The sequence below is a fragment of the Uloborus diversus genome, chromosome 3 (genome assembly GCF_026930045.1).
Source record: "Uloborus diversus isolate 005 chromosome 3, Udiv.v.3.1, whole genome shotgun sequence".
Lineage (NCBI taxonomy): Eukaryota > Metazoa > Arthropoda > Arachnida > Araneae > Uloboridae > Uloborus > Uloborus diversus.
Window position 1 is genome coordinate 101,045,357 of NC_072733.1, and position 26,028 is coordinate 101,071,384.

A 26,028-nucleotide genomic window follows, 5' to 3' on the forward strand; every position below is an offset into this window, starting at 1 on the left:
ACAAGCGATAAATTGCTACTGCCAAATAAATATAATGCTCGTTGTTTGTTTCTTGGAAAGAAGTTAACAGCTGAAAATAAGTTTGGTTTAAAATAATTTTGTTTGTTTTATCACAGCTAATTAGCAGCGGTGTTGTTGTAAACTTTTCTGAAAAGGCATTGGTAAGCACTTTTCTCGCTCATGATTTAACAAACAATAATAATATATATCTGCGAAATGAACTTAGAACTGCAAAGGGATAGTAATGGTAGGGAAAAAATATGATCGCTTCAGATAGGGTTACCAACTTCAAAATTAATCGCCATTTAGCATCTGGCGTTAATCCTTTATAATGACTTGATTAGAAAATATTCTCATCATTTTACCAGCTAATCAATATTTGCGTTTTTATGGTGCTGTACGATGTTTAACTGTTATTTTGGGAAAAAATTATATGGGTTTGATTTTTCAATGCTAAACAAGGATGATTAACTTTAAATAAACTGTTTTACTTGCCGTTTTTTTTTTCTTTAGATGTCTACACTTTGAAAAATACAATTTTTTAACATCCGATATAAGAATCATATTTTGTTCTTTTTTCAAGCTAACTTCGCTTTATTAGGATGCAAATAAATGAAAAGTCTCCATTTTTGTTAGAACATGCATTTCAAGTTTTTAAAGCAAAATTCCATTTTCTTTATGAGTCAAAAATTAAAATGCTGAATCGATGGTTTAATTTTATTTTTGCTTCAACTGTGTCCACAGATATTAATGATATGTTTATCATAGGACTCTAAAATGCAATTTAAAAATAATTTAATCAAAAATATTTCTTTTACAAGCCGTTTTTATACCTTTGATGCCTTCACTTTGAGAATTGCGATCTCTTTGCTTCCGCTATGGGAATCCGATTTTTTGAATTTTTGATGTTTAATACACATTGTTAAGAAGTAAACAAATAAAATCTCTTTTTATTTTTGTTAAAATCACAGAATTTATAAGTTTTAAAGGAAATTCTGTGCTTTTTAAGAGTGTCTTGGGTCAAAAAGTTAAATGCTGAACCCTCGTCTGAATTTTTTTTTTTTTTGTTACAATTATTTTAAATGCTGTACAGAAATATTTCTAGTATAATTTAACATAATGTAGAATGGAGATAAATATTGCTACTTGAGGGAGCGATGCCTCCCCCCCCCCGCCAAATACTAGAAAAACACACCAGAATGATATTCTCAACATAGTAGAGGAAAACACTCTACTTTAAGTTTAAATGATGCAGTTTGTACCCGCTCTAAATTCTAAAATTTCGATTTAAATTTTTTTTTGCGAAATTATTTGATTTTTCACAAAATTAATTCACTTTTCACAAAATTATTTCATTTTTCACAAAAAACGGACCCTGTGAAAAATCCTGGACAGACCCCTGAATAAGGGAAATAAACTACGTTTAGGGAACATTTATAGGCCACCCAGCTTAAGCCAGGGTCAAGATGAACAGATGTTTAGTATTATTAGTGACATTTCAAGCAAGGGGTCAGTCATTATAATGGGAGATTTTAATTTTCCAGGAATTGACTGGAATAATTTTTACCATAGTAATAGCAGAGGAGAGGAATTTTTGAAAGTAATTGGTGACTGTTTTTTAGATCAAATTGTAACTCAGGGTACTCGACAGGACGTGATTTTGGATCTAGTTTTCTGTGATATGGAAGGTTCTGTTCAGGGGTTATGTGTAGGGGAACACATTGGAGACAGTGACCACAACAGTATTAGGTTTGGGATTAAATTTGATACGCACAAAGTAAATAATTTTAGGTTTGTGCCCAATTTCAGAAATACTGATTTTGTGGCACTTAGGCAGAGTTTGAAAGCAGTTTTTTCTTCTGGATTGGACAATAGCGATGTGAATCTTCAGTGGGCAGAGTTTAAGAAAAGCTTGCGAAAACGGTTGGGGATCAGGTTCCTTTTAGGAGAAAGGGTGTCAACACTAAAATTTGGCCAATGTGGTTCTCCAAGGAAACTAAAGACGCTCTAAATTACAAGCAAGCTGCTTTTCATTGGTTTAGAGAAACTGGTCACAGTGCAGATAGGCTCCAATATTGTAAGGCAAGGCGTAAATTTAAGTATTTGGTACGGATTCAGAAAAGAGAGTTGGAGCAAAGACTGGCAGATAACATAAACAGGAATTCCAAGAGGTTTTTTGCATACGCTAATTCGGGGAAAGTTCGAAATAGTCATATCGGGCCACTGGTTGATGATCACGGAATTTTAATTCAGGACGATAGTGATATTGCTAATATTCTTAATAACTTTTTTTCGAGTGTTTTTAACGATAACTGTATCTCAACAGTTGACACCAACAAGACACAAGCTATAGTAGAGCTTGAAGACTTCGTATTTTCCAGGGATGACGTTTTACTTCATTTGAAAAAAATTAAAGAGACTAAGGCTCCGGGACCTGATAATATTTATCCAAAAATTTTAGTTGAATGTGCGGAGGAATTAGCAGATGTAATCGTAAATATTTTCAATGCTTCTTATAACTCGGGGACAGTGCCAGAGGATTGGAAGCTGGCTAACATTACACCGCTCTTCAAGAAAAGGTCTAAAGGGAGTGCGGGAAATTATGGACCTGTGAGTCTAACTTCGGTGGTTTGCAAAATTTTTGAAACATTGATAAAAATTAAGATAGTAAATTTTCTGGAGACTAATAATCAGTTGACTAGTTTTCAGTAAGGTTTCAGGAAAGGCAAATCTTGTGCAACTAATTTATTACATTTCTATGACAAAGTTACCATGGCTTTGGACAATAAGAAGCCTGTAGATGTTGTTTACATTGATTTTCAAAAAGCTTTCGATAAAGTACCGCATGTTGCTCTACTTAGCAAATTAGCTGATATAGGATTAGGAGGGAAAATTTTCATTTGGGTAAAAAACTGGCTGACCGGAAGGAAACAAAGGGTAGTTGTAAGGGGAAATTACTCTAATTGGGGTGAGGTTTTAAGTGGGGTTCCTCAAGGATTAGTGTTAGGGCCTGTTTTGTTCATTGTTTTTATGAATGATATTCACAAAAATATTTCTGTGAACATGAATTGTTTTGCTGATGATGTCAAAGTTATGGGGACTGTAGATAATGAAGAACAAGCAAAACCGCTGCAAGAGGATCTAGATCATATTACGGAGTGGGCTGATAAATGGGGTATGGCTGTTAATGTTGGGAAATGTCAAGTGCTACATTTAGGGCGTGGAAATAAGTGTACAAGTTATTATTTGCAAGGTTCAATCATTAGTCAGGCAGACAAAGTTACTGATCTGGGGGTCTTAATAAGTCAGGATTTAAAGTTTAGCCAACAGTGCAGCATTGCTAGTAACAAGGCCAATAAGATGCTTGGGTTTATCAATAGATCTATTTCAAACAAATCTAAAGAAGTTCTTCTGCCCTTATATAGAAGTTTGGTAAGACCTCATTTGGAGTATGCTGTTCAGTTTTGGTCTCCTTATCTTAAGAAAGACATTAATGTATTGGAAAGGGTTCAAAGGCGAGCTACAAGGCTAATAAATGGACTTTCTCAGTTAGACTATGATTCCAGGCTTAGAAGGTTAAAAATGTACAGTCTTGAGCAAAGAAGAGACCGAGGGGACATGATTCAGTTGTTTAAATTTATTAAAATGAAAGATGTTACGGGGCTGAAGTTTAGCACTGAAAACAGGACAAGGGGTCATTGTTTTAAGCTATTTAAATCTCAGGCTAACATGGATGTTAGGAAAAATTATTATTATAGCAGGGTAGTGGAACCTTGGAACAGTTTACCGGAAGAGGTGGTAATGAGTAAGGGAGTAGATAGTTTTAAGAGTGCCATTGATCTTCACTGGGGATTGTAAATTGACTAGGACCAGTCTAGCTGGGCCCAGAGCCTGTTGCTGGTCGTCACTTTCGTATTTGTATATGCAGGCAGACGTAATGGGGGAGTGTCTGAGTAGTATAAAGCATGTTGTCGGTGTAAGATCAGTATTTCTGGCAAAGAGATTGCATGCCGTATAGCAGTTAAAATCACAGAGTTGCTGCCTCAGTGAGAAATGGCGAATAATCAATCTGTTAGACGACATCTGGCTCATTGAATAATCAATCTGTTAGACGACATCTGGCTCATTGGTAGAAGTTGCAGCAATCAAATGGTAGTTAGCTTTAGAGGGCTATTGATCTTCAGGACCAGCCTAGAGCCTGTTGCTAGTCACTTTTATATTTGTAAATTGTGTGTACTAACTTTACTCCATTGCAAAAGATAATTTTTTTAGTCTGAATGCATTTAAGTTTATGGTTTTGTTTCTATATTTTTTTGAAATATTTCATTTTTCAGCTCCTTCAGTTCTAAGTTGCTCTGGCAATTGTTCACAACAACAGTGCACCTTGTGTAGATTATCACCTTCTAACACTTCCAGGTTAGTTAATAAAACTATCTGAAATAACTTGATTATATAGGTCTGCTACCAGAAAAAAAAAAATTGTAAGATGCTTTTACTGTTTGTGATAGGGACTCACTGAAACTGAAGTTAATTTTTAAAGAAATTCTATCACATAAGATTTTCTTGTCATTTTTTTGGTTTAAATTAGTGTTAAAATACTGCCTGAAGATTAATGCTTTACATATTCAGTTGATGAAGGTAGTTTCTCTGGTCCCATCATCGGAAAATTGAACTCATCCCCTCATATTTTACAAAATGGGTTTTTTCACCCTAAAAGTAAGTGCAGTGTAAAAAGGTAATGATCTCATACATTGTTTTTGCTTATTGCTGATGTTAAACTTGTTCAATTGTGCACGGCAGTGGCCAGTCTGCAGTACTGACTTCTTCCCCGGATGTTTTAGTAAAAAAATCAAATAAAAAGTCTCCCGAAGTTTCAACATTCAACTACAACATTTATTATTGTTTGTAATTAAGTCACACTTAAGTATTTATTTGTTTCTGTTTAATTGTATACCTAAACAGTGTAGCAACACATTGTAAATACAGTGGAATCTTGATAACTTGAAGTTTATAACTCAAAAATTCCTTTATCTGGAAGTTTTCGTTGGGTCCCAAACTCTTGAGACTGTTGTGGAAACTTCCCATACCTCTAACGTTTTAGCCGGTGCCTTAGGACTTCAATTTATTGTGAGTTGACTGTATATCTAAGATCTTCATTTTTATAGGCTTTACGAAAAAAAAATCCCCTCCCTTGCAATTTTTAACTTGTACTTTTTACAGTCAAATTCAGTTTTAATGAGAGCAAAGGGACCTCAATGTTTGCTCAAAATAAGAGACTGCTCATTAAAAAAAACGGTTTTTGAAAGAAATTATAAAAAGTGCTTACCATGTACACTCGCGTATATGTTGAGAAATTATTACAAAAATTGGTGTTTAAAGTAAGGGGGTCAACTTATATGTGGGCAGAATTTCCAAACATTTTCCTTGATTTTTTCTTTAAAAAACACCCGAAAACGTTAACATTTTCCCAATTTTAATCCATCCCTTTTAAGCAGATGCTAAAGAAGTAAATACTTTAAGCATTCTGCTTTGATTTTACATGGTCTGACTGTGAAATAAAAAATATTTACAGTAATATGGCGACGCGAAAAGTGCGGGGATCAGATCGTCATATTCGTGAATTTTCCTGATAGTCGTGTATTAAAACACATTTTTTTTAAATAATATAATATGGGTACAGCATAAAATTTTATCAATATAAAATCAAAATAAAAGATACCAGTAAAAAATATTGTAACACGGAAATCGAACTCTTTACAAAAATCACAGTCGCAAAAGAATAAAAATCTGATGTTTATCAACATGGAAGTGCTCATTGCATTTCTTTGTTATAAAAAGGAAAAAATCCGAACACATATTTTAATTTACCCCCGAGCTATGTCTGTCTTTTTTAAAAGAAAAAAAAATGATTAGATTGATATAAACTTTTTTAAAAGGGAAATAAAATAAAGCAGTGGTACTTTTTTGTTCATTGATATTTTCTGTCTTTTATTCAATGTTGAGTTGTATTGTCGACTTTATTTGTTTTGAATTGTTGTAGTTGGGTAAATCTTCCAAGTAGTGCTTCCAGATCATCTGCCAATAATGGAGTCTTCTGCAGTCTTTCTATTCCAATGGATACTAGCGAAACTGATGCCCCAGATTTTAATGTTTTAAATCGTCCTGAAAGTCCTAGTGTGCATTTTCAAATGTCATCGCCAGTTGAAGGTATGTTATCATACAATTTTTAAAGCATTCATTATAGAACTTTGATTCTATAAGAAAACAATAGAAGTTGTAAAATGAGTGTTGTATGTAGCAAATGACTTTTGTTTTAGGCAATAGAAACTCTACTAATTTCTCTGGTCATGGTTCAGTTCCTACTTCAGCTGATCTACCAACACACAGTAAGTTTTTCTTTTAGTGCTATAGGGTAATATTTTTTCCACAAGTTTATTATAAGTAAGCGTCCCTTGACTTTCACTTTTCAGAGTAGCCCAGTCAATAAAGGTTTCGTGTCGCAACAAATTTAGGGAAAGCTAAATTTTTGCAGGTTGTTAGTACATAAAGTATACACTAAAAAAATACAAAGTCCATACCCCCACCCCCTCTGAAACAGTGCAAGAGCAGTACTATGATTATACGCTTTTCGTGTCGCAATTAATTTGGGGAAAGCGGATGTTTTTCAAGATGTTATTACAAAAAGTATGCGCTAAACTAAGACAAAGTGCCAACCCCCCCCCCCCCCCTCTTTCTCCGCCCCCCTTCTGAAATATTGCAAGAGCAGTACTATGAGTATACGCTTTTCGTGTCCCAATTAAATAGGCGAAAGCTGTTTTTTTTTTTTTCAAGATGTTGTATACTAAGTATACACTTAAAAAAACAAAGTCCCTACCCCTATTACTTCCCCCCCCTCGCCCCGTCCCAAACATTGCAATAGCAGTATTATGATTATACGCTTACAGCTCGAAAACTAATGATGATACTGGAGCATTCCTTTTTTTATTTCACTTCTTACAATATTATAAACCAGTGGGGCCCAACCTAAGTCCCATTGGTCACATCCGGCCCATGAAACTGATCAGTATGAACCGTTGTTTTGCGAAATGTTACAACTCGAGGACTATGTAGCAACTGGTTTCTGAAAAACAGGTTGCATTCAAAGAAAAGAAAAAAAGGCATCAAGTTATTATAACTACAATTTTTCTTTTATAAGGAGTCATTTAACAGTTTGTTGGCTTGCTCTGAAATATTGTTACAATGCATTCCACTACAGTGTCCACACATAGACGTACAGTCGAACCCAGTTTTACGACAGCTACAGTTTGTAACACAATATTTTACAGTTGCAAGATATTAGTAGGAGAATTTCCCTTGGAGCAGAGAGGTTATTGTCATGATCTCAGGAATCAGTCTGTTGCTTGAAATATATTTCCAAACCCATTCTTCTGCTGGAAGTTTAAATCCTAAACAAGTTTGAATAAAGGTTTGTGAAAAGCAAGTAATCACAAAAATGTCCCTTAAGTCCACTTTTGATTTATCAAAACTTCCACCAACTTCAGACGTCACTCATCAACATCTTTTTAAGGTTTTCACCAGAGTTTTTATGGTCTACACCAGATTCAAACTTGGTTAGGTTTTAAACTTCCCCTAGAAGAGTGGGTTTGGCATTATACTTCATGCAACAGATTGATTCCTAAGTTCATGAAGATTACCTCTTCAAGTGAACTTCTCCAATTAGTATCTTGCAATTGAAAAGATTATGTGTTTCAAACTGTATCTGTCTTAAAGCTAGGTTCTATTGCACGTCTATGTGTGGACACCAAGCATTAACATTATTTTGTAGACTATCGCCGACACAAACAAATTATAAACTTTTGTAACAAATAATTCCAATATGGTAGTAAAAACTTTAAGTGAACGTCATTACATTGTTGATCCATTTCAAGAAAATTACTTTTATATTATTAATATCTATAAATTTTGTTCAAACATTTCTTTCCAAAACGTAATAATAAAAAGCTAATAATTTTTTGAAGTTACTTTTTGGCTTCTGTTGTGAGATTTCTGCATATGATTAAGCTGGTAAAATGGTGAAACTGAGCTATCTACATAAAAAGTGTATATTTCATAATTTGTGTATAACAGTGGTCCCGAACAATGTTTTCAAAAACCAATTTCTAAATACTTGGCTAACAATTTGTAACATTGTCATTAATCGTGCTCTTCGAGTTGTTACATTTCACAAAACAAGGGGCAACACGGATCAGCTTCGCGGGTCGGATACGGCACCTGGGTGTTAGATTGAGCACCACTGGTTTATAATATTGTTAGGAGTGAAATAAAAAGAGGAACACCCTGGTAAAATCATAAATATTCAAGCTCTACGCGTATAATCATAGTACTGAACTGATCAGTGTGCAATGTTTCGGAAGAAGGAGGGGAGCAGCAAGAGGGGGTGGGGTCGGGACTGTCTAGGTTTTAGTGTACACTTTATGTACTAACATCGTGCAAAAATTCAGCTTTCTCTTAATTAGCTGCGAAAAGAAAAGTGAATAATCATAGTACTGCGCTTGATGGTCTAAGTGTTTCGGAGAGGGTGAGGGGGAGAAGCAAGAAGGGTAGGGTTAGGGACTTTGTGTTTTTTTAGTGTTTTCTTTATTTACTAACGTCCTGCCAAAATTCAGCTTTCCCCTAATGTTGTGACACAAAAAGTGTATACAGTATAACAACTTTAATTCGGAATCGCCGGGATACGAACATTCCGAATTATGGAAATTTCCGAATTATAGAAATTATGAATTATCGATCGCAAAAATGACAAAAATTTGTGATTAAGTAGTATTCTAACGAAATAATAATAAAAAAAGCAATTTGTAATAAGAATCTTTCGCATAAATAACTAATTTAAACATATTTCAAAGAAATTTAGATCATGAACGGTAGCGCCATCTGTTGTATGTTATCTCCGAAAAACAATTCCAAAAAAAGATAAACATTACTTACAAAAATAAAGTCTGAGCCTTACAAATAAATGAGAAATTCTTACTTTATTGGAAAAAAATAAAAAATAATTTCGTACCGCTATTTTGAAAATGCAAAAAACTGATGACATGATATAAAGGAAACACAATTCTTCAAATTATATTTGCGGGGGAAAATGTGAAAAGGCACATGTTTTTCTATAAATAAAATACAGATTCGGACAAAAATTGACAAATTTACTTCATATCAAATAAAGATAGTTGCTTCATTTTAGGTTGATGGGAAACCAATTTCTCTCGAATTTTATATACAGTCATAATTTTGTGTTCATCATTTCGTTTGTAGACCTGTGAGTCTAACTTCGGTGGTTTGCAAAATTTTTGAAACATTGATGAAAAGTAAGATAGTAAATTTTCTAGAGACTAATAATCTATTGACTAGTTTTCAGTACGGTTTCAGGAAAGGTAAATCTTGTGCAACTAATTTATTACATTTCTATGACAAAGTTACCATGGCTTTGGACAATAAGAAGCCTGTAGATGTTGTTTACATTGATTTTCAAAAAGCTTTCGATAAGGTACCGCATGTTGCTCTACTTAGCAAATTAGCTGATATTGGAATAGGAGGGAAAACTTTCATTTGGGTAAAAAACTGGCTGACCGGAAGGAAACAAAGAGTAGTTGTAAGGGGAAATTATTCTAATTGGAGTGAGGTCTTAAGCGGGGTTCCTCAAGGATCAGTGTTAGGGCCTGTTTTGTTCATTGTCTTTATGAACGATATTCACAAAACTATTTCTGGGAACATGAATTGTTTTGCTGATGATGTCAAAGTTATGGGGACTGTAGAAAATGAAGAACAAGCAAATCAGCTGCAAGAGGATCTAGATCATATTACGGAGTGGGCTGATAAATGGGGTATGGCTGTTAATGTTGGGAAATGTCAAGTGCTACATTTAGGGCATGGAAATAAGTGTACAAGTTATTATTTGCAAGGTTCAGTCATTAGTCAGGCAGACAAAGTTACTGATCTGGGGGTCTTAATAAGTCAGGATTTAAAGTTTAGCCAACAATGCAGCATTGCTAGTTACAAGGCCAATAAGATGCTTGGGTTTATCAATAGATCTATTTCAAACAAATCTAAAGAAGTTCTTCAGCCCTTATATAGAAGTTTGGTAAGACCTCATTTGGAATATGCTGTTCAGTTTTGGTCTCCTTATCTTAAGAAAGACATTAATGTATTGGAAAGGGTTCAAAGGCGAGCTACAAGGCTAATAAATGGACTTTCTCACTTAGACTATGATTCCAGGCTTAGAAGGCTAAAAATGTATAGTCTTGAGCAAAGAAGAGACCGAGGGGACATGATTCAGTTGTTTAAATTTATTAAAATGAAAGATGTTACGGGGCTGAAGTTTAGCACTGAAAACAGGACAAGGGGTCATTGTTTTAAGCTATTTAAATCTCAGGCTAACATGGATGTTAGGAAAAATTATTATTTTAGCAGGGTAGTGGAACCTTAGAACAGTTTACCGGAAGAGGTGGTAATGAGCAAGGGAGTAGATAGTTTTAAGAGAGCCATTGATCTTCACTTGGGATTGTAAATTGACTAGGACCAGTCTAGCTGGACCCAGAGCCTGTTGCTGGTCGTCACTTTTGTATTTGTATTAATGTCTTTCTTAAGATAAGGAGACCAAAACTGAACAGCATACTCCAAATGAGGTCTTATCAAACTTCTATAATATGGTCAACAGTTCAGCATTGCTTGTAACAAAGCCAACAATATGCTTGGGTTTATCAATAGATCTATTTCAAACAAATCTAAGAAGGTTCTTCTGCCTTTATATAGAAGTTTAGTAAGACCTCATTTGGAGTACGCTGTTCAGTTTTGGTCGCCTTATCTTTTAGAAAGGTATTTTTGTATTGGAAATGGTTCAAAGAAGGGTAACTAGATTAGTAAAGGGACTTTCAGATTTAGATTGATACCAGACTTAATAGGTTTTACATGTATAGCCTGGTGTAAAGGAGAGTCAGAGGGGACATGATTCAGTTATTTAAATTTATCAAAATGAAAGATATAAATGGATTAAACTTTTGCGGGGAAAGCAGGACGAGGGGTCATTGTTTTAAGCTATTTAAATCTCAGGCTAACTTGGAAATTAGGGAAAACTACTCCTTTAGTAGGGTCGTGGGCACTTGGAATAGCTTACCAGAAGAGGAGGTAATGAGCAAGGAGGTGGATAGCTTTAAGAGGGCCACTGATCTTCATTGGGGACCAATTAATTGACTAGGACCAGCCTAGCTGGGCCCAGAGCCTGTTGCTGGTGGTCACATTTGTATTTGTATAACATGTGATTACAAAATAGATAGCCATTCATGTTCTTTATATTAATATATGTACAGGGTGTCCAGCAAAGGACTCCCTGGTTTCAAAATTAAATATCTCGAAAACAAAGGACGATATTGGAATAAAATAGACAGTATGTTTATTGTGAAACCCATAAAAATCATATACAGGAACTTGTAAATTAGTTTTAAAAACTTTCAACATGTGGCACTGCACACTGTAATTGCAATAAAAGTCGCTATAAATAGTGCTGTGAAGAGGTTGGACAATAATTTCTAGTGTATATGTAAGCATATCTGAGAGACTAAACAACTAACCTCTTCGCAGCACTATTTATTGAGACTTCTATTGCAATTACCTTGTGCAGCGCCACCTGTTGACAGTTTTTAAAACTAATTTCCAAGTGCCTGTATATGATTTTTATTGGTTTCACAGTAAACATACCGTTTATTTTATTTCAATATCGTCCTTTGTTTCCGAGATATTTAATTTTGAAACCAGGGAGTCCTTTGCTGGACACCCTGTAGATAATTTATAGTCCAATACTACATCAATGTTTATGTACCTAACAACACATTTAAAAATACAAATAGTGTCTTGATTTTTGTCCTCATGTTTTTGTTATAGTATCTTTTTTTTTTTTGCTGTTCAACAGCAAAAGTGAGGATTCAGATATCCAATTCAGAAGTAAACTTTCACTTGATATCGTTGTGACAGGACTAAGTGATTAAATCCCTTTTAAACCTATACGATTCACAGGCACAACTTACAGTTTCTTGGATTGAGATTTCTGAAACTAAAACAGAAAATACGAGACAGGCAAAAATTACCAAAATTTTTTAGCTCTGCTAATTTATATGCATTCTATTTTGTCAGATTGTATTTGAAACTTTTTCGTGTCGAATATGTTGTTAAAGATTTTTCATTGTGTGAATCTTCTTTAATTCATATTATTTATAGCACTTAATGAACATTTGGTTTATCACTGTAAATTATTTTTTCTCATCAGTTCAGCCAAAAACATTTAATAGGGGTTCTACTGTATATATTGTCTTCAGATAATTTTTATATTTTAAAAACTGTATTTTTTCTTGGTGTTATCATTTTATGTGCTTACAATGTTTTTTCTCTTTCAACTTTTCAAAAAACTTACGTATTTTACTTTGCGTTCCTATGTAGTTCTTAGGAGGGCTGACCCTTCAGTTCCAAGGCCTATTCCTGAAACAATAGATCTGTTGGATTCTTCTCCTGAGGCTAGTCTAAATTTGTCATTAAACCAGCAAGAGAGCTCAGAAGATTCTGATAAAACATATAATCCAAATTTAGCAGTTGAAACAATTCCAATGGATGTTTACAGAACACAGCAAATGGGTTCACTTTCTCCTGATGAGGCTAAAGATTTTGATCCTGCTGTAGGTGAAACTATGGAGAGGTTAACTGTATCATCTTTAACTTTTAATGAGCAACGACATGAACCAAGTGGGATGTTGAATGACACATTAAGCTCTCCTGCATCTCCTGATGAGAATAAGGCTGAAGTTAAGTCTTCAAATGTCTTGCCACAAGCTTTGCCGATTTCTGAAGAAGCACCATCAGGTTCTCCATCTGTGATAGTAGTTTCAGATTCTTCTGATGAGAACAAAACTGAAGCCTTAACGGATCCTTTTTCAGACCCATCTGCTATAACAGAACCAATCTGCTATGAGCGAGATGGGTATCACGTCACGATGTATCCTGAGATGATACGAGATATTATAGAAACAGGTAGTGGGCACCTACTGAATTCATTCTTGGCGCAACAATCCAACTCAACAGCACAGAATGTTCCTGTAACCCAAACTGAAAATGCACCAACTTGCAACTCACTTAGTAATGCTGCAAATCAGTCCAGAATTCCTGCTCCTAGTTTGATGTCGGATGATGCACTTCCATGGTAATGTGTGCTCCTTTGTCTATCCATCTGTACATAAATATTTGTATAAAATATGGAATCCAAATCTCTATGTCTTTCTGCAATCTTTCTAGCTTTTGCAATGTTCCAAATTTTAGGTCCTCACTCAAATAGTACCATAGCATGGGGTATTTGGCTCAAGTATCACCAAACTTGATGGCAAGTGAGGGGTGACATTCACCCATGAATTGTTTATTTAGCGCATGAAGCGTAGTTTAAAATTTTCTCAAACAGGAGCATCATCTTTTAAGAATCCTATAAAATAAAGACTATGCATGTGAGGATTTAACTTTTCTTTATATTTATTGTCGAAAGTAGACTTGATTTTTTGCGAGAAAAGTATATGTGTTTTGTAAATTTAGTGAACTAAAGCAGTTTTTAGGGAGTGGAAAAATATGCAATGTGTGATATTTAAGAGTCATTTTTGTTAAAGCTGGACAAAGTGAATGGGGGTCTGATAGCTGTCCCCTTCAATTTTCCTGAAACTTTCAGGATATATTACTAGTATTGTGATTAAAAAAAAGTGATGCTTCTTTCCTCTCAAATTTGATTTGTTGGCCCTCGAGTAGAGGTCAAAGTTTAAGGTTGTCAGAAAAAAGAGCTAAATATATGAATGCTTTGCTTCAAAAGTAATGAGTGAACCAAGCCAATTCTTTTAAATGTGGATACTACTTTTAATACTAGGTACATTCTAACAAATATTTTGGTGACTCACTAATGGCTTTGAGGTCAAAAGACATTTGAAACTGCTACTTTTTTTTTACTTTTTTTTTGCCTTGTTTAGGCCCGGATATGTGCTAAAGCCGTGAAGAACCCTGGGAAATAAGTATATGAATAACTACTCACCATAGCATAGTACTAAGAAGAATATAAAATAGCTTTCGCTTCTCTTTTCTTTTGTAGTTAAACGGTCTCAAAGTTGATGTCTTTTTAAAAATTGCCAAGTTTAGAGGTCAAGACCCTTGTTCGCAATGGTTCAACAACTTTGGGACACAGCTGTAGTTACAGTCCGAGTGGTGTAGTTTAAGGTCCAGGTTAGAAACCCATGGCAACAATCAAATTTTTTAATTACGCAGTCTCAAAAATGACAATTTGAAACAAAAGGAATCAAAGTTTTAGGTTAATTACTGTAAAACGCCCGAGTCAATAACTTTGAGCAAGAACTGTAATTATACTCTACAGTGTAGGTATAGTCTCATGTCAGAAAACCATGAGATCTAATCATCTTACTTAAACAGTCTCAAAAATAATTTCAGTATAAAAAAGCGTTTTTTCACGACTTAACATCCGTGTTACTCAAAATCTTATGAGCTCAAACTCACATAAATACTAGAACGAATCAACAACCAAATGTACTTTAAGCTCCCAAAATTTCATGCTTCCAGTGTAATAGAATTTCTCCTGAGGATCCGGATCTCGGAAGCTGTACATTTGCATAGGTTAGTTTCAAAAACATCTCTACACCTCTATAAAATTTCATCCCATTCGGGGGTAATCGAGCAGGGACAATTTGAAAAATCAAGTCAATTGATGCGTAATGACTCTGATACAACATTGTGACCATTCAAATGCATCTTTTGATATTTTTGACTTTATTATGATCATAAATCAATGCTATGTTTGAGGAAGAGGATTGATATTGGGTAAGAGATTGAGTTCCTAATTACAGTAGAATTTGCATCTACACTACTTAGTAATAAACTTTTATAAACAAACAAATTTATTAATTAAGGCTCAAAAGTAAAAATATAACGTCAAAAAAAGAAAAGGAAAGGAAAAAACACATTTGTTAGACAATTACAAAAGATGCTGGTATTCTGCCCTTATATAGAAGTTTGGTAAGACCTCATTTGGAGTATGCTGTTCAGTTTTGGTCTCCTTATCTTAAGAAAGGTATTGTAACGGATTCGGTGCGACTTCCACTTTCTTGAAATGAAGACACAGTTCTTGATAAAAACACAGGAAATTTATTTACACTATGTACAGGAAAGATCGTCAACAACTGCTAAATTATTCATCAGCAATTAAGCAATTATCACACAACACCGTAAACTCAACGTTTACACACGTATTTACTTCCAAATACGAAAACAACACAGCGAAATGCCTCACAATAAACAGAGCAAATACGCTCTCAGTTCGAAATCTCAATCGAAACTTCCCTCTTTATCACACGGGACCCTTTTATAAACATCGAAAGAAATCTCTCAAATATTCCAAGCGCTTCTGGAAAATAGTAGACCGTTATCAAATTTTATCAATGAACAAAAAAGAAATAGGGGGGTCGTATACTTTAGCCATATGTTAAGGGGTTGTATATTCATTACAGGAAACTATTTACAGGTTACGTTACTACAATAATTACTATTTACAGGATTTGTAACATTGCCCCCTTCCTAAGGACTGCACGTCCCGGGCAGTACAATCCCCAGAAAGGGTGCCAAACTTCTATCACAAGTTCACAAATGCACACATTAAATAATAACCAATAATGCATAGGAAGCACAATAATAACAAGAAATATTACTAAACATTAAAAGCAAAAAAAATTATCTACAACTTTTATGTTATCAACCATGGTTGTTTACGTAATACTCATGAACTATGGCCATTGTATGGGGCTAACCGATCATAATGTACAACCCTAGGTTTTGCATTAGGTGATTTTTGGATCCTCACTACGACGTCATTCAGTCGGTTAAGGACTTTGTAGGGTCCATCCCAATGCGACTGCAACTTGGGTGAAAGACCTTTCCGTCGGATGGGATTCCATAACCAAACCTTGTCGCCTTCGTTGAATTCATGTCCAGTAGACCTTGTGTCGTATCGGGTCTTCATTTTCTCCGCCGCGATGTTGATTTGCTCTCGTTCGAAGTTATGAACGTCTTCCAACCGGGCCTGGAGATCCTGGATGTACTCCTCAGGCGATGCAGGCGCATCCGGAGGACGACCAAAGACGAGATCACAAGGTAGCCTTAGCTCTCGTCCGAAGAGCATCTGAGATGGGGCATATCCGGTAGTCTCATGGACAGCACTGCGGTAGGCCAGCAGGAACAAAGGTAGCTTCTTGTCCCAATCCTGTTGATTTCTGGATACCATAAGCGAGAGATTATTCAGGATTGTGCGGTTAAATCTCTCCACCATGCTGTCCGATTGTGGGTGTAGTGGTGTTGTCCTAGTTTTCTCAATTCCGAAAATTTGACATAGGCCCTTAAACACAGCAGAGATGAAATTCCTCCCTTGATCGGAATGAATCTGCAAAGGTGTTCCATATCTCGAGATCCAATGTTGGACTAGAGTCTCTGCTACGGTGGTAGCTTCTTGATCTGGAATGGGATACGGTTCGGGCCATTCGGAGAAATAGTCTATGGAAACAAGAATGTATTTGTTCCCATCAGCAGTTCTTGGTAGAGGACCCAGGATGTCGATCCCAATTCGTTCGAAAGGAGCTCCAACGTTGTACAGATGTAGCTTCCCTCTGCTTCTTTTCTTCGGTCCTTTACGAGCAGCACAGGCGTCACAAGAATGGCACCACTTCTCCACGTCATCCTTCGCCTTGCTCCAGAAGAAGCGCTCCCCAACTTTATTGAGGGTTTTCAAGACACCAAAATGTCCTCCAGTCGCACTACTATGTATTTCTTTCAGAACATCTGAAATCCTTGATCGGGGAAGTAGTAACTGCCACCTAGATGTTTTGCCGTCATCAGATTCCCATTTTCGGTACAGTACGCCGTTCCGTAAATGGAGTGAGTTCCATAAAGCCCAGTATCTTTTTGTTGCTGGACTGAAGATGGAAACGTCCTGCCAGCTAGGGCGTCGACTGTCACTTTCCATAAACTCCAAAATTGGTTTTATGTCGGGGTCTTCAAGTTGATCTTTTCGAACTTGGTCATCACTCCATGGATCAGGTTCTGATGATGTTGGAGTCACCGTCACCTGATAGGCAGTAGGGCTAGTCGTTCCATACTGTTTCTCGATTCGGGAACAATAATTGCAGTTCTCAGGACAGCGTCTCCTTGATAAAGCATCTGCATTACCGTGAGACAACCCTTTTCGGTGCTTGATCTCCATGTCATATTCCTGGAGCCGCTGTATCCACCTGGCTATCTGGCCTTCTGGATTCTTGAAGTTCAAAAGCCAAGTTAACCAGGCATGATCTGTCCGAAGCAGAAATTTTCGGCCGTAGAAGTAATGATGGAAGTGTTCTACAGCTTTCACTATGGCCAGTAACTCCTTTCTGGTGATGCAGTAATTTCGCTCCGACTTTGATAAGCATTTGCTCCAGTAAGCGATGACATGTTCATTGCCGTCAATTTCTTCAGATAAAACAGCTCCAATGCCCTCGTGGCTCGCATCAGTGTCCAGGATGAAGGATTTTTCAGGCTGAGGATAGGCGTTGATGTTAAAGCCTCCTTCAGTCGTAGAAATGCGTCTTCGCATTCTTCGGACCATTCAAACTTTTGCTTGCTCTCCGTCAGCTTATGCAAAGGTCGTGCAATGTTGGAAAAACCCTTCACAAACTTCCTGTAGTACGTGCAGAGCCCCAGGAAACTTCGCAGCTGATGGATGTTTTCGGGACGACTCCAACTCTTGACCGCAGATACCTTTTCTGGATCGGTTTGTACACCTTCAGAAGAGATGATGTGACCAAGGTAGTTCACTTCCCGGCGGAACAAATTACATTTGGACGGGCTTAACTTCAAATTGACTTCCTTAAACTTTTGCAGCACCTTCCTAAGATTTGCCAGATGTTCTTCGAAACTGCGTCCCACGATGATGATATCGTCTTAGTAGACCAGACAGGATTTGTAGGAAAGTCCTCTTAACACTGTCTCCATAAGACGCTCGAACGTAGCTGGTGCATTGCAGAGGCCGAAGGACATCACTTTAAACTGCCATAAGCCTTGTCCAGTTGTAAACGCTGTCTTCTCTCGGTCATCAGGGTGTAATTCAACCTGCCAGTAGCCGCTCTTCAAGTCCAGGGTCGAAAACCACTTGTGTCCGGAAAGAATGTACAAGGTGTCGTCTATCCGTGGAAGAGGGTAACTGTCTTTCTTGGTGATTTCATTCAGCCGCCGGTAATCGACACAAAATCTGGTGGAGCCATCTTTCTTTCGGACCAAGACGATGGGAGAGGCTCAAGGACTGGACGAGGGTTCGATGACATCATTCTCCTGCATCTCTTTCAGGAGGGTCTCAAACTCTTCCTTCTTGGCGAACGGTAGTCGTTTTGGATGCTGTTTAATAGGGGGGTGTTCTCCAGTGTAGATCCTATGCTGCGTTAAATTCGTACGGCCAACATCCTTCGATGTAGATGAAAACAGATGCTTGAAATCGTCCACCAATTGTTCCGCAGCAGTTCTTTGATCTTTCGATAATGGCGCACTCCCAATTGACTTCGATTTCAAGGACTCGGAAGACACAGTTTTGGGGGAATTGATTCTTCTAATGATGCAGTTTACTGGAGTACAAGTTGCTAACACTTCACCTTTCCGGATATTCCTTGGCCTTTCACTCACGTTGGCGACTCTCACAGGAATTACATCCTTAGAAAGGTCCACAAGCGTAGATGCTACCAGTACTCCATTTAGGCTATTGCTTAGGTTAGGGTATTCAATGAGTCCAAATCGAAAACTATTGGTTTCTTCAATGGATCCAGGTATTAATGATTCTGACCTTGAGGGAATCGATAAACCTGTTTGGGCTATTATTTGATGAGCGGATTTTACATCATTTTCAACGTTGAAGATGGCTATGTCTTCTCTCATCGAGTGCAGTTCATTAGTCTTGAAGTCAAGGGTGTAGTCGTATTTCTTTAAAAAGTCCAATCTGAGAATGAAGGGGTCCGTGATATCCGCAACGAATGCCGTATGATGTTAGGTGGCATTCCCAAACACTATTTCCAAGTCCACTTTACCGTCAATCTCGATTTTGTCACCTGTCACAGTCTGGAGACTTACGCATGGCGATGTCCACAGCAGTTTCAATCCAAATTCACGAGCCACATCTGTCCTAATGATTGTCACATTGGCTCCAGTGTCGACAATCAGTCTGCAGGGTTTCCCATTTACATGTGCGTAAATGAAAAGTCCATTACTGCCGCTACTAGAAGAGGAAATCTGCAAAGCTCTGGTTGTGGTAATTTCCTTCCCTCGCGTAGCTTGGCGAGCCGGACAACTCCTTCGCAGGTGCCCTTCACTACCGCATTTCCAGCACTTCTGCTCTTGTTTCTTTTGGGCTGTTATGCTGTTCAGATGTCTTGCCAAGTCACCGAGTTGTCTCTCAAGTTCAGCGAGATGGGACGACCTGGAATCAGACTTATCAGCTTCCAGAGTTCGGATGGGATGGCGACCCACACGGGTTGCTTGCTTGGCGGCCTCCAAATTCATCGCATACACAACAGCAGAATTCAGGTCTTTGACATCCGCCATCCGTAGAGCTTTCTGGATTTCCGGATCTCGAACCCCGTCGATGTAGTAGTTGAGTGCCAGGTTGTCTCGAACATCCGCAGGACAGTCGCAAAAAGCAAGATGAGACAGTCTCTCGACGTCCGCCGCTAGCTCTTGCAGGGTTTCCCCGGTTTTCTGGAAACGGGACTTCAACTGGAGTCGGCTGAAATCTTTCTGGCACTTCTCACCGAAGCGAAGCTCCAACGCAGATGTGAGGGCGGCGAAATCCAGGCGCTGGCTGTCCGGAAGGGTCTGAAGAATGTCCGCTGCGTCACCTCTCATGGATGCTGCAAGATGGCAGGCCTTGGTAGCAGAGTCCCATCCGTTCGCTTCCGCCACTATCATGAATTGAGTTTTGTAAACCTGCCACGAAGTTTTCCCATCAAATGTGGCAAGTTTAATGGACGGTCGAGCAACCGATGTGGGAGCGCCAAACTGTTCAGAGCTGCTTTCCGCGATCGCCAATCTCCTTTCCATGTTTTTAATTTTCTCATCCACATGATTCTCAACTGTTGCGATACGGTTTTCTACTGTTTCAAATTTTTCATCAAAAGCATCAACTCGATGCTCTATCTCATTAAATTTATTTTCCATCACAGTCTTTACCGAAGTAAGGTCGTTTTTAATTTCCGCTTGGTTAGAAGCTAAATCATTTTTCAGCACCATTTAATCACTTTTCCATTGTTCTTGATTAGCCGCCATATCATTTTTTAATTGTTCTTGATTAGCCGCCATATCACTCTTCACAGAGTTGATTGCATCAAGCAGTTGTTTTGATTGTTCATCCATTGCGCGAGTAATCACCATAAAAATAAAGTCCAAATTTAAAAAGTCTTTATGAAAAAATGTCCAAAGTCACACTTACTGCAAGAAAGTCCTGAAGTAGCCCCACGTTGGGCGCCAATTGTAACGTATTCGGTGCGACTTCCACTTTCTTGAAATGAAGACACAGTTCTTGATAAAAACACAGGAAATTTATTTACACTATGTACAGGAAAGATCGTCAACAACTGCTAAATTATTCATCAGCAATTAAGCAATTATCCCACAACACCGTAAACTCAACGTTTACACACGTATTTACTTCCAAATACGAAAACAACACAGCGAAATGCCTGGCAATAAACAGAGCAAATACTCTCTCAGTTCGAAATCTCAATCGAAACTCCCCTCTTTATCACGCGGGACCCTTTTATAAACATCGAAAGAAATCTCTCAAATATTCCAAACGCTTTTGGAAAATAGTAGACCGTTATCAAATTTTATCAATGAACAAAAAAGAAATAGGGGATCGTATACTTTAGCCATATGTAAAGGGGTTGTATATTCATTACGGGAAATTATTTACAGGTTACGTTACTACAATAATTACTATTTACAGGATTTGTAACAATATTAATGTATTGGAAAGGGTTCAAAGGTGGGCTACAAGGCTAATTAATGGACTTTCTCATTTAGACTATGATTCCAGGCTTAGAAGGCTAAAAATGTACAGTCTTGAGCAAAGAAGAGACTGAGGGGACATGATTCAGTTGTTTAAATTTATTAAAATGAAAGTTGTTACGTGGCTGAAGTTTAGCACTGAAAATAGGACAAGGGGTCATTGTTTTAAGCTATTTAAATCTCAGGCTAACATGGATATTAGGAACAATTATTATTTTATCAGGATAGTGGAACCTTGGAACAGCTTACCGGAAGAGGTGGTAATGAGTAAGGGAGTAGATAGTTTTAAGAGAGCCATTGATCTTCACTAGGGATTGTAAATTGACTAGGACCAATCTAGCCGCGCCCAGAGCTTGGTTGTTACTTTTGTATTTGTATTTAAAATGTGCATTATGCTTATGTCAGAGTGATTTCACTTCAATTGACCTAATTTTTCAAACTGTCCCCACTCGATCATCCCTGGATGGGATGAAATTTCATAGAGGCGTAGAGATCTCTTTGAAACTAACCTAATGCAAATTTTCAGCTTCGGCGTTCCGAATCCTGAGGATCTAGAATCTCTGAAAAATACTGCTTCAAAATTGTGGATCAGCTTTGAGACCAATTGCCGCGTTGTGGTAAAAGTTTCAGAAAATTTTATTGCACTGGAAGCATGAAATTTTGGGAGCTTAAAGTACATTTCACTGTTGATTCGATCTAGTATTTATGTGAGCAGTGGCGTAGACAGAATTTCATTTCGGAAGGGGTCCAATCAGTGCCATAGCCAGGAAGTTATTTCAGGGGAGGGGGGCAAGGAAATTTGACTAATTGATATGGAGATTGCCTTAAAAATAAGCAAAATAGATTTGAGATGAAAATTTTATTTAACTGTTATTAATGACAAGTAATAATTTTGAATGCATTTGAATTTCAAACAAGCTACAAAATTTAATGCAAAATAGATTCCCCACTTCCCCAGGAAGCCCACTGAAGGATAAAACTCCAAGAAATTTGGAGGAAACTCGACAAATGAGAAGTGCCTTTTGTTAGATTCTAAACAGGTATATTCTTAGAATTTGCATCTACTTCAATGATACAAGTGAAACCAATGCTTTGGAGGCTTCAGAGATTAATATTTTCGCACACTAGGGAGAAATTGAGAGTCATTGCAATAAAAGCTTTATGACTTACACCACCCCCTTATTTCGTCCCCCCCTTCCCTCGCCCATTTTACTTTATCAATTTTCCCTCCAAAAATTTTTTTTTTGTATGTTATATAACCTACAAGAGAAATATATATGCATATTTTTTCTTGTTCCATTTTTTTAAATTCAGTTAAATGCTTGTTTTTAACACAATACAATTTTCTCTTCAATGATATATTTACATTAGTCATTTCGGAGGGGTCTGGAGCCCCCTTGGCTATGCCACTGTATGCAGGGCCGATCCTAGGGTGTCCGCCGCCCACGTGCAAAGACCTAATGTGCCGCCCCTCAAGAGTAATTTACATATTTTGACTAATCTGTAATGTCCATATAAATCTTTCTTCAAATTTCTATACCAAGTTTTAATTTAAAAAAAAAAGACAGAATGATGAACTTATAAGAAGGGAAAAAAGTTTTATAGTAAGAAACTCCTAAGGTACAATTTTTATCTTTGAAGAAAGTAATAGATACCAAAATTTATTAGTCGTAAAAACGCATTTTATAGTCTGTCTTAGGTGACATCAGAGGAAGGACGGAGAAGGGGGATTGCTCCGAGAAGATTATCAAAATTGGCGTATGAAAAATAGTTTTAGTTCATCTTTGGTTGTGTTCGGTTGTAAGGACAAAAGAGTCGGGTATATTCAAGGTGCATGGAGAATTTTTCAAAATTGACGTCAAATATCGCAATTTTAGGAGACTTCAGGGGAAAGTAATGTTGGAGTTCTTTCCTAAAATTCATTCAAAATTGAAATCAATTTTAAGCAATTTTTGGTGAAGTAGCTTAGGAAGGATCGGCGTTCTTCCCAAAAATTTTCCGATACTGGAGTTTTAAACGCGCAATTTTGGATTACTTTTGTTGACGTTATTAAAGGGAAGGAGATTCAATCATCTCCCATCGAAAGTTTTCGAAATTGAAGTTTAAAACGCAAATTTAGGCTGTCTTTGCTTACGGTTGGGGATATGGTGGCCTTCCTTCGGGAGTTTCTAGGCACTATTGTTTCAAAAGCCCATTTTTGGCTATATTTGAAAATGATAGGGGTAACGTGAAAATGTTCTGAACTGAAATATTTTTCACAACTAAAATCCAATATGGGCTATTTTTGGGATGGAAGGGTTTTGGGGCTCCCAAGCAGATATTTCTAAAAGCTCAATTATGTACTATCTTTGGTGACGTTAACGAAACCGGGGAGCTTCGGTGGATCTTTCTCGATATTAATATCTAAAAAATACAACTATTGACTTTTGTCCACCTCACCTCGACCATTAATGGATATGCCCTAGTGCCATGAAAAGTTACACAAGCCAGGCAGTTCTGATCCAGAATTTCTTAGAAATTGAAGTCCTAAAATCATATTTTAGGCATTGTTTGATAACGATGAGACTAAGAGCGGGCGGGGGTTCAGTGTGCTCTCACGAACTGTTTTTGAAACTGAAGTCAATTTCCAGCTAGTTTAGGCAGGAAGGGTTCTGTGGCTCCACGGAACCGTCTAAAAATGAAATTTTGAGGTGTATAGTGATTGGGTTGGAGAAAAGGGGGATCCGTGGTCCTTCTCTGAAAGTTCTTGAAACTGATGTTTGAAAAACTCAATTTTAGTTTGTTTTTCAATATGTCAAGTGAGGGGGGGTGCGATTAGAGGCCTCTCTAAAGATGCTAATTGAGACTGTCTTTGGTAGTAATGTTTGGGAATGGATTTCGGGGCCCTCCATCACAAAAAATTCGAAAAAGAAATCCGAAAAATGTCATTAAGCAATTTTTGATGACATTATTAAAAGTTGTCCTTTGAAAACACATTTTTGATTTTAGATTCAACATTTTTAGGCTATGTTTGATTAAGTTAAGGTGGAAGGGGTGAATCAGAGACTTAATTGGGTCCTTAAGATCGGTGGTTCAACCAGCAAAATGTTCCGAAATTTAAGTCCTAGAAACGCAATTTTAAGCCTTCTTTAGTCTCGTCAAGGAGGTCATGACATCCTTTTGTATCTTCATTTTGGAGTCACATTTAAATTTACTTCCCCGTGCAAGAACCCTGTCCTCCTACTTGATTAAAAACCGGGCAGTTCATTTGTGATCTCAATTAGAAAAAATTGCCGTAAAGGGTGAAAATTACAAAATTTTAGTTCGACATTCAAATATGTTTGACTCTCAGGGAGTCGCAATTTTCCACTTTCTCTTCAAGCATCCACAATTGTTGAACACAGAATTTGTTGTTTGAAATGCTTGCGAGAGTATCTAATCAGTATAGCTTCTTTTTTTTATAAATAAAATATGTCTTCATTGTTAGGTTGGTGGGGAAGGAGGAGTGTTTTCCAGCTATGTTAAAATAAATATTTGTCCTTGAATTCTTTATATCTAGTTATTATCTGTAAACTTTGAAACCTGTGTTTTTTAGTGAAAGACCAGCAATTTCCGGAAATGATGCCCCACCTGACTTTTCAAATGTTTTAAGTGGTAAGTAATGCTTGTTGTTTTGTAATGAATTGATAGAACTGTAGGGGAATGTGGGACAAAGTGAAGAGGGGAAATATTTATTCTGCTTTTAGCGCCACCTATCTGGTTACATTTTAACTATGTAGTAGAACATGTAGTATATTCTAGTCAGAAAAAATAAAATCTGAAGACTAAAATTAATGACAATACAGGAAGTTTTCAAGCAAGTTCATGCGAGGCAAGTAAAATAGTTTTTTTCATTGACTCATTCAATCATTTACTGAATCACTTACTCATGCATTTACATTCCTTCATTTTGTAATTCATGTATTTATTCATTCACTTATTTTCCTATTCATTCATTTATTTTTAGTCATTTATTAATTAATGGGTCATTCCATATAAAATAACTAATTTTCAGAAATTTTCGTGCCGCACCATTTTTGATTTTGATAAAATTTGGTAGGTAATATGTACCAATATTCTGTACTCCCAAACTGTTATATTTTTTTCTTTTCAGGAAAAATTTTATTCCTGAGATATATTTATTTTTTGCTCCACGGATGAGTGAAATTTGGCATTTTTGATCCTTTTTCAAAAAGCTCTAGTAAATTTATTTAAATTAGCAAGAAGATCAAACATATCTTATTTTAAAGGCGAATGAATGAACTTTTATTTGTGCATAAAAAGAAAATATTTAAGTTAAGCCTAATTAGGAACGTGAGGTTGTCAAATCATGGTTGAAAAAGTGCCGTTTTCGTCATTTTGAGCCTAAAAAAGATTGTGAGAAACTTTCAGTAGGAAGCTATTTTTTTTCCTGTTGTAGTTAGATATGCATGGTTGATACTAATAGTCCTTCATGACGAAAGAATTGCTTAAACTTAAGATAAAATGAAAAATGTGCTTTTTCACTCCTCAAGAATGGGATGTTTGTTAGGTGATAAAAATTTGAAAATGCTTGAGTATGAAGCCGTTACATTGCCCTTTAAAACAAAACAAAAACTCTTTTTTTTTTAATGTGTTGAAGAGATGCAAACCTTTAAATAAAGCGTTTGCTTTTGGTAAAAAATTATGCTTTGTAAATATAGTAAATAAAAATTGAAAACTAGTTGTCTAAAATTACATTTTGCAAATATATTTCAATGAAACATGGTTATATGGTAATTTTTAAGCTGGTGATACAGTCTACTTGGCTTCTTTTCAGTAATGTGCAAAAATTATTATTGTATTACTTTAAAGGCATATCTTTTCTACGCCCTAGAAAAACAA

The 26,028-nt window shown here is 36.7% G+C and overlaps 1 protein-coding gene across 1 annotated transcript in view; it reads left to right on the forward strand.

The window, feature by feature from the left end:
- The window catches only part of LOC129218399 (E3 ubiquitin-protein ligase HUWE1-like), a 736,974-nt gene that overhangs the window by 565,855 nt on the left and 145,091 nt on the right, over positions 1-26,028 (forward strand). Inside the window, exons 64-68 of the mRNA XM_054852650.1 lie at positions 4,335-4,416; positions 6,041-6,207; positions 6,318-6,386; positions 12,484-13,237; positions 24,722-24,780. Of these exons, the coding sequence (XP_054708625.1) occupies positions 4,335-4,416; positions 6,041-6,207; positions 6,318-6,386; positions 12,484-13,237; positions 24,722-24,780 (1,131 nt within the window). The remainder of the gene's footprint in view (positions 1-4,334; positions 4,417-6,040; positions 6,208-6,317; positions 6,387-12,483; positions 13,238-24,721; positions 24,781-26,028) is intronic.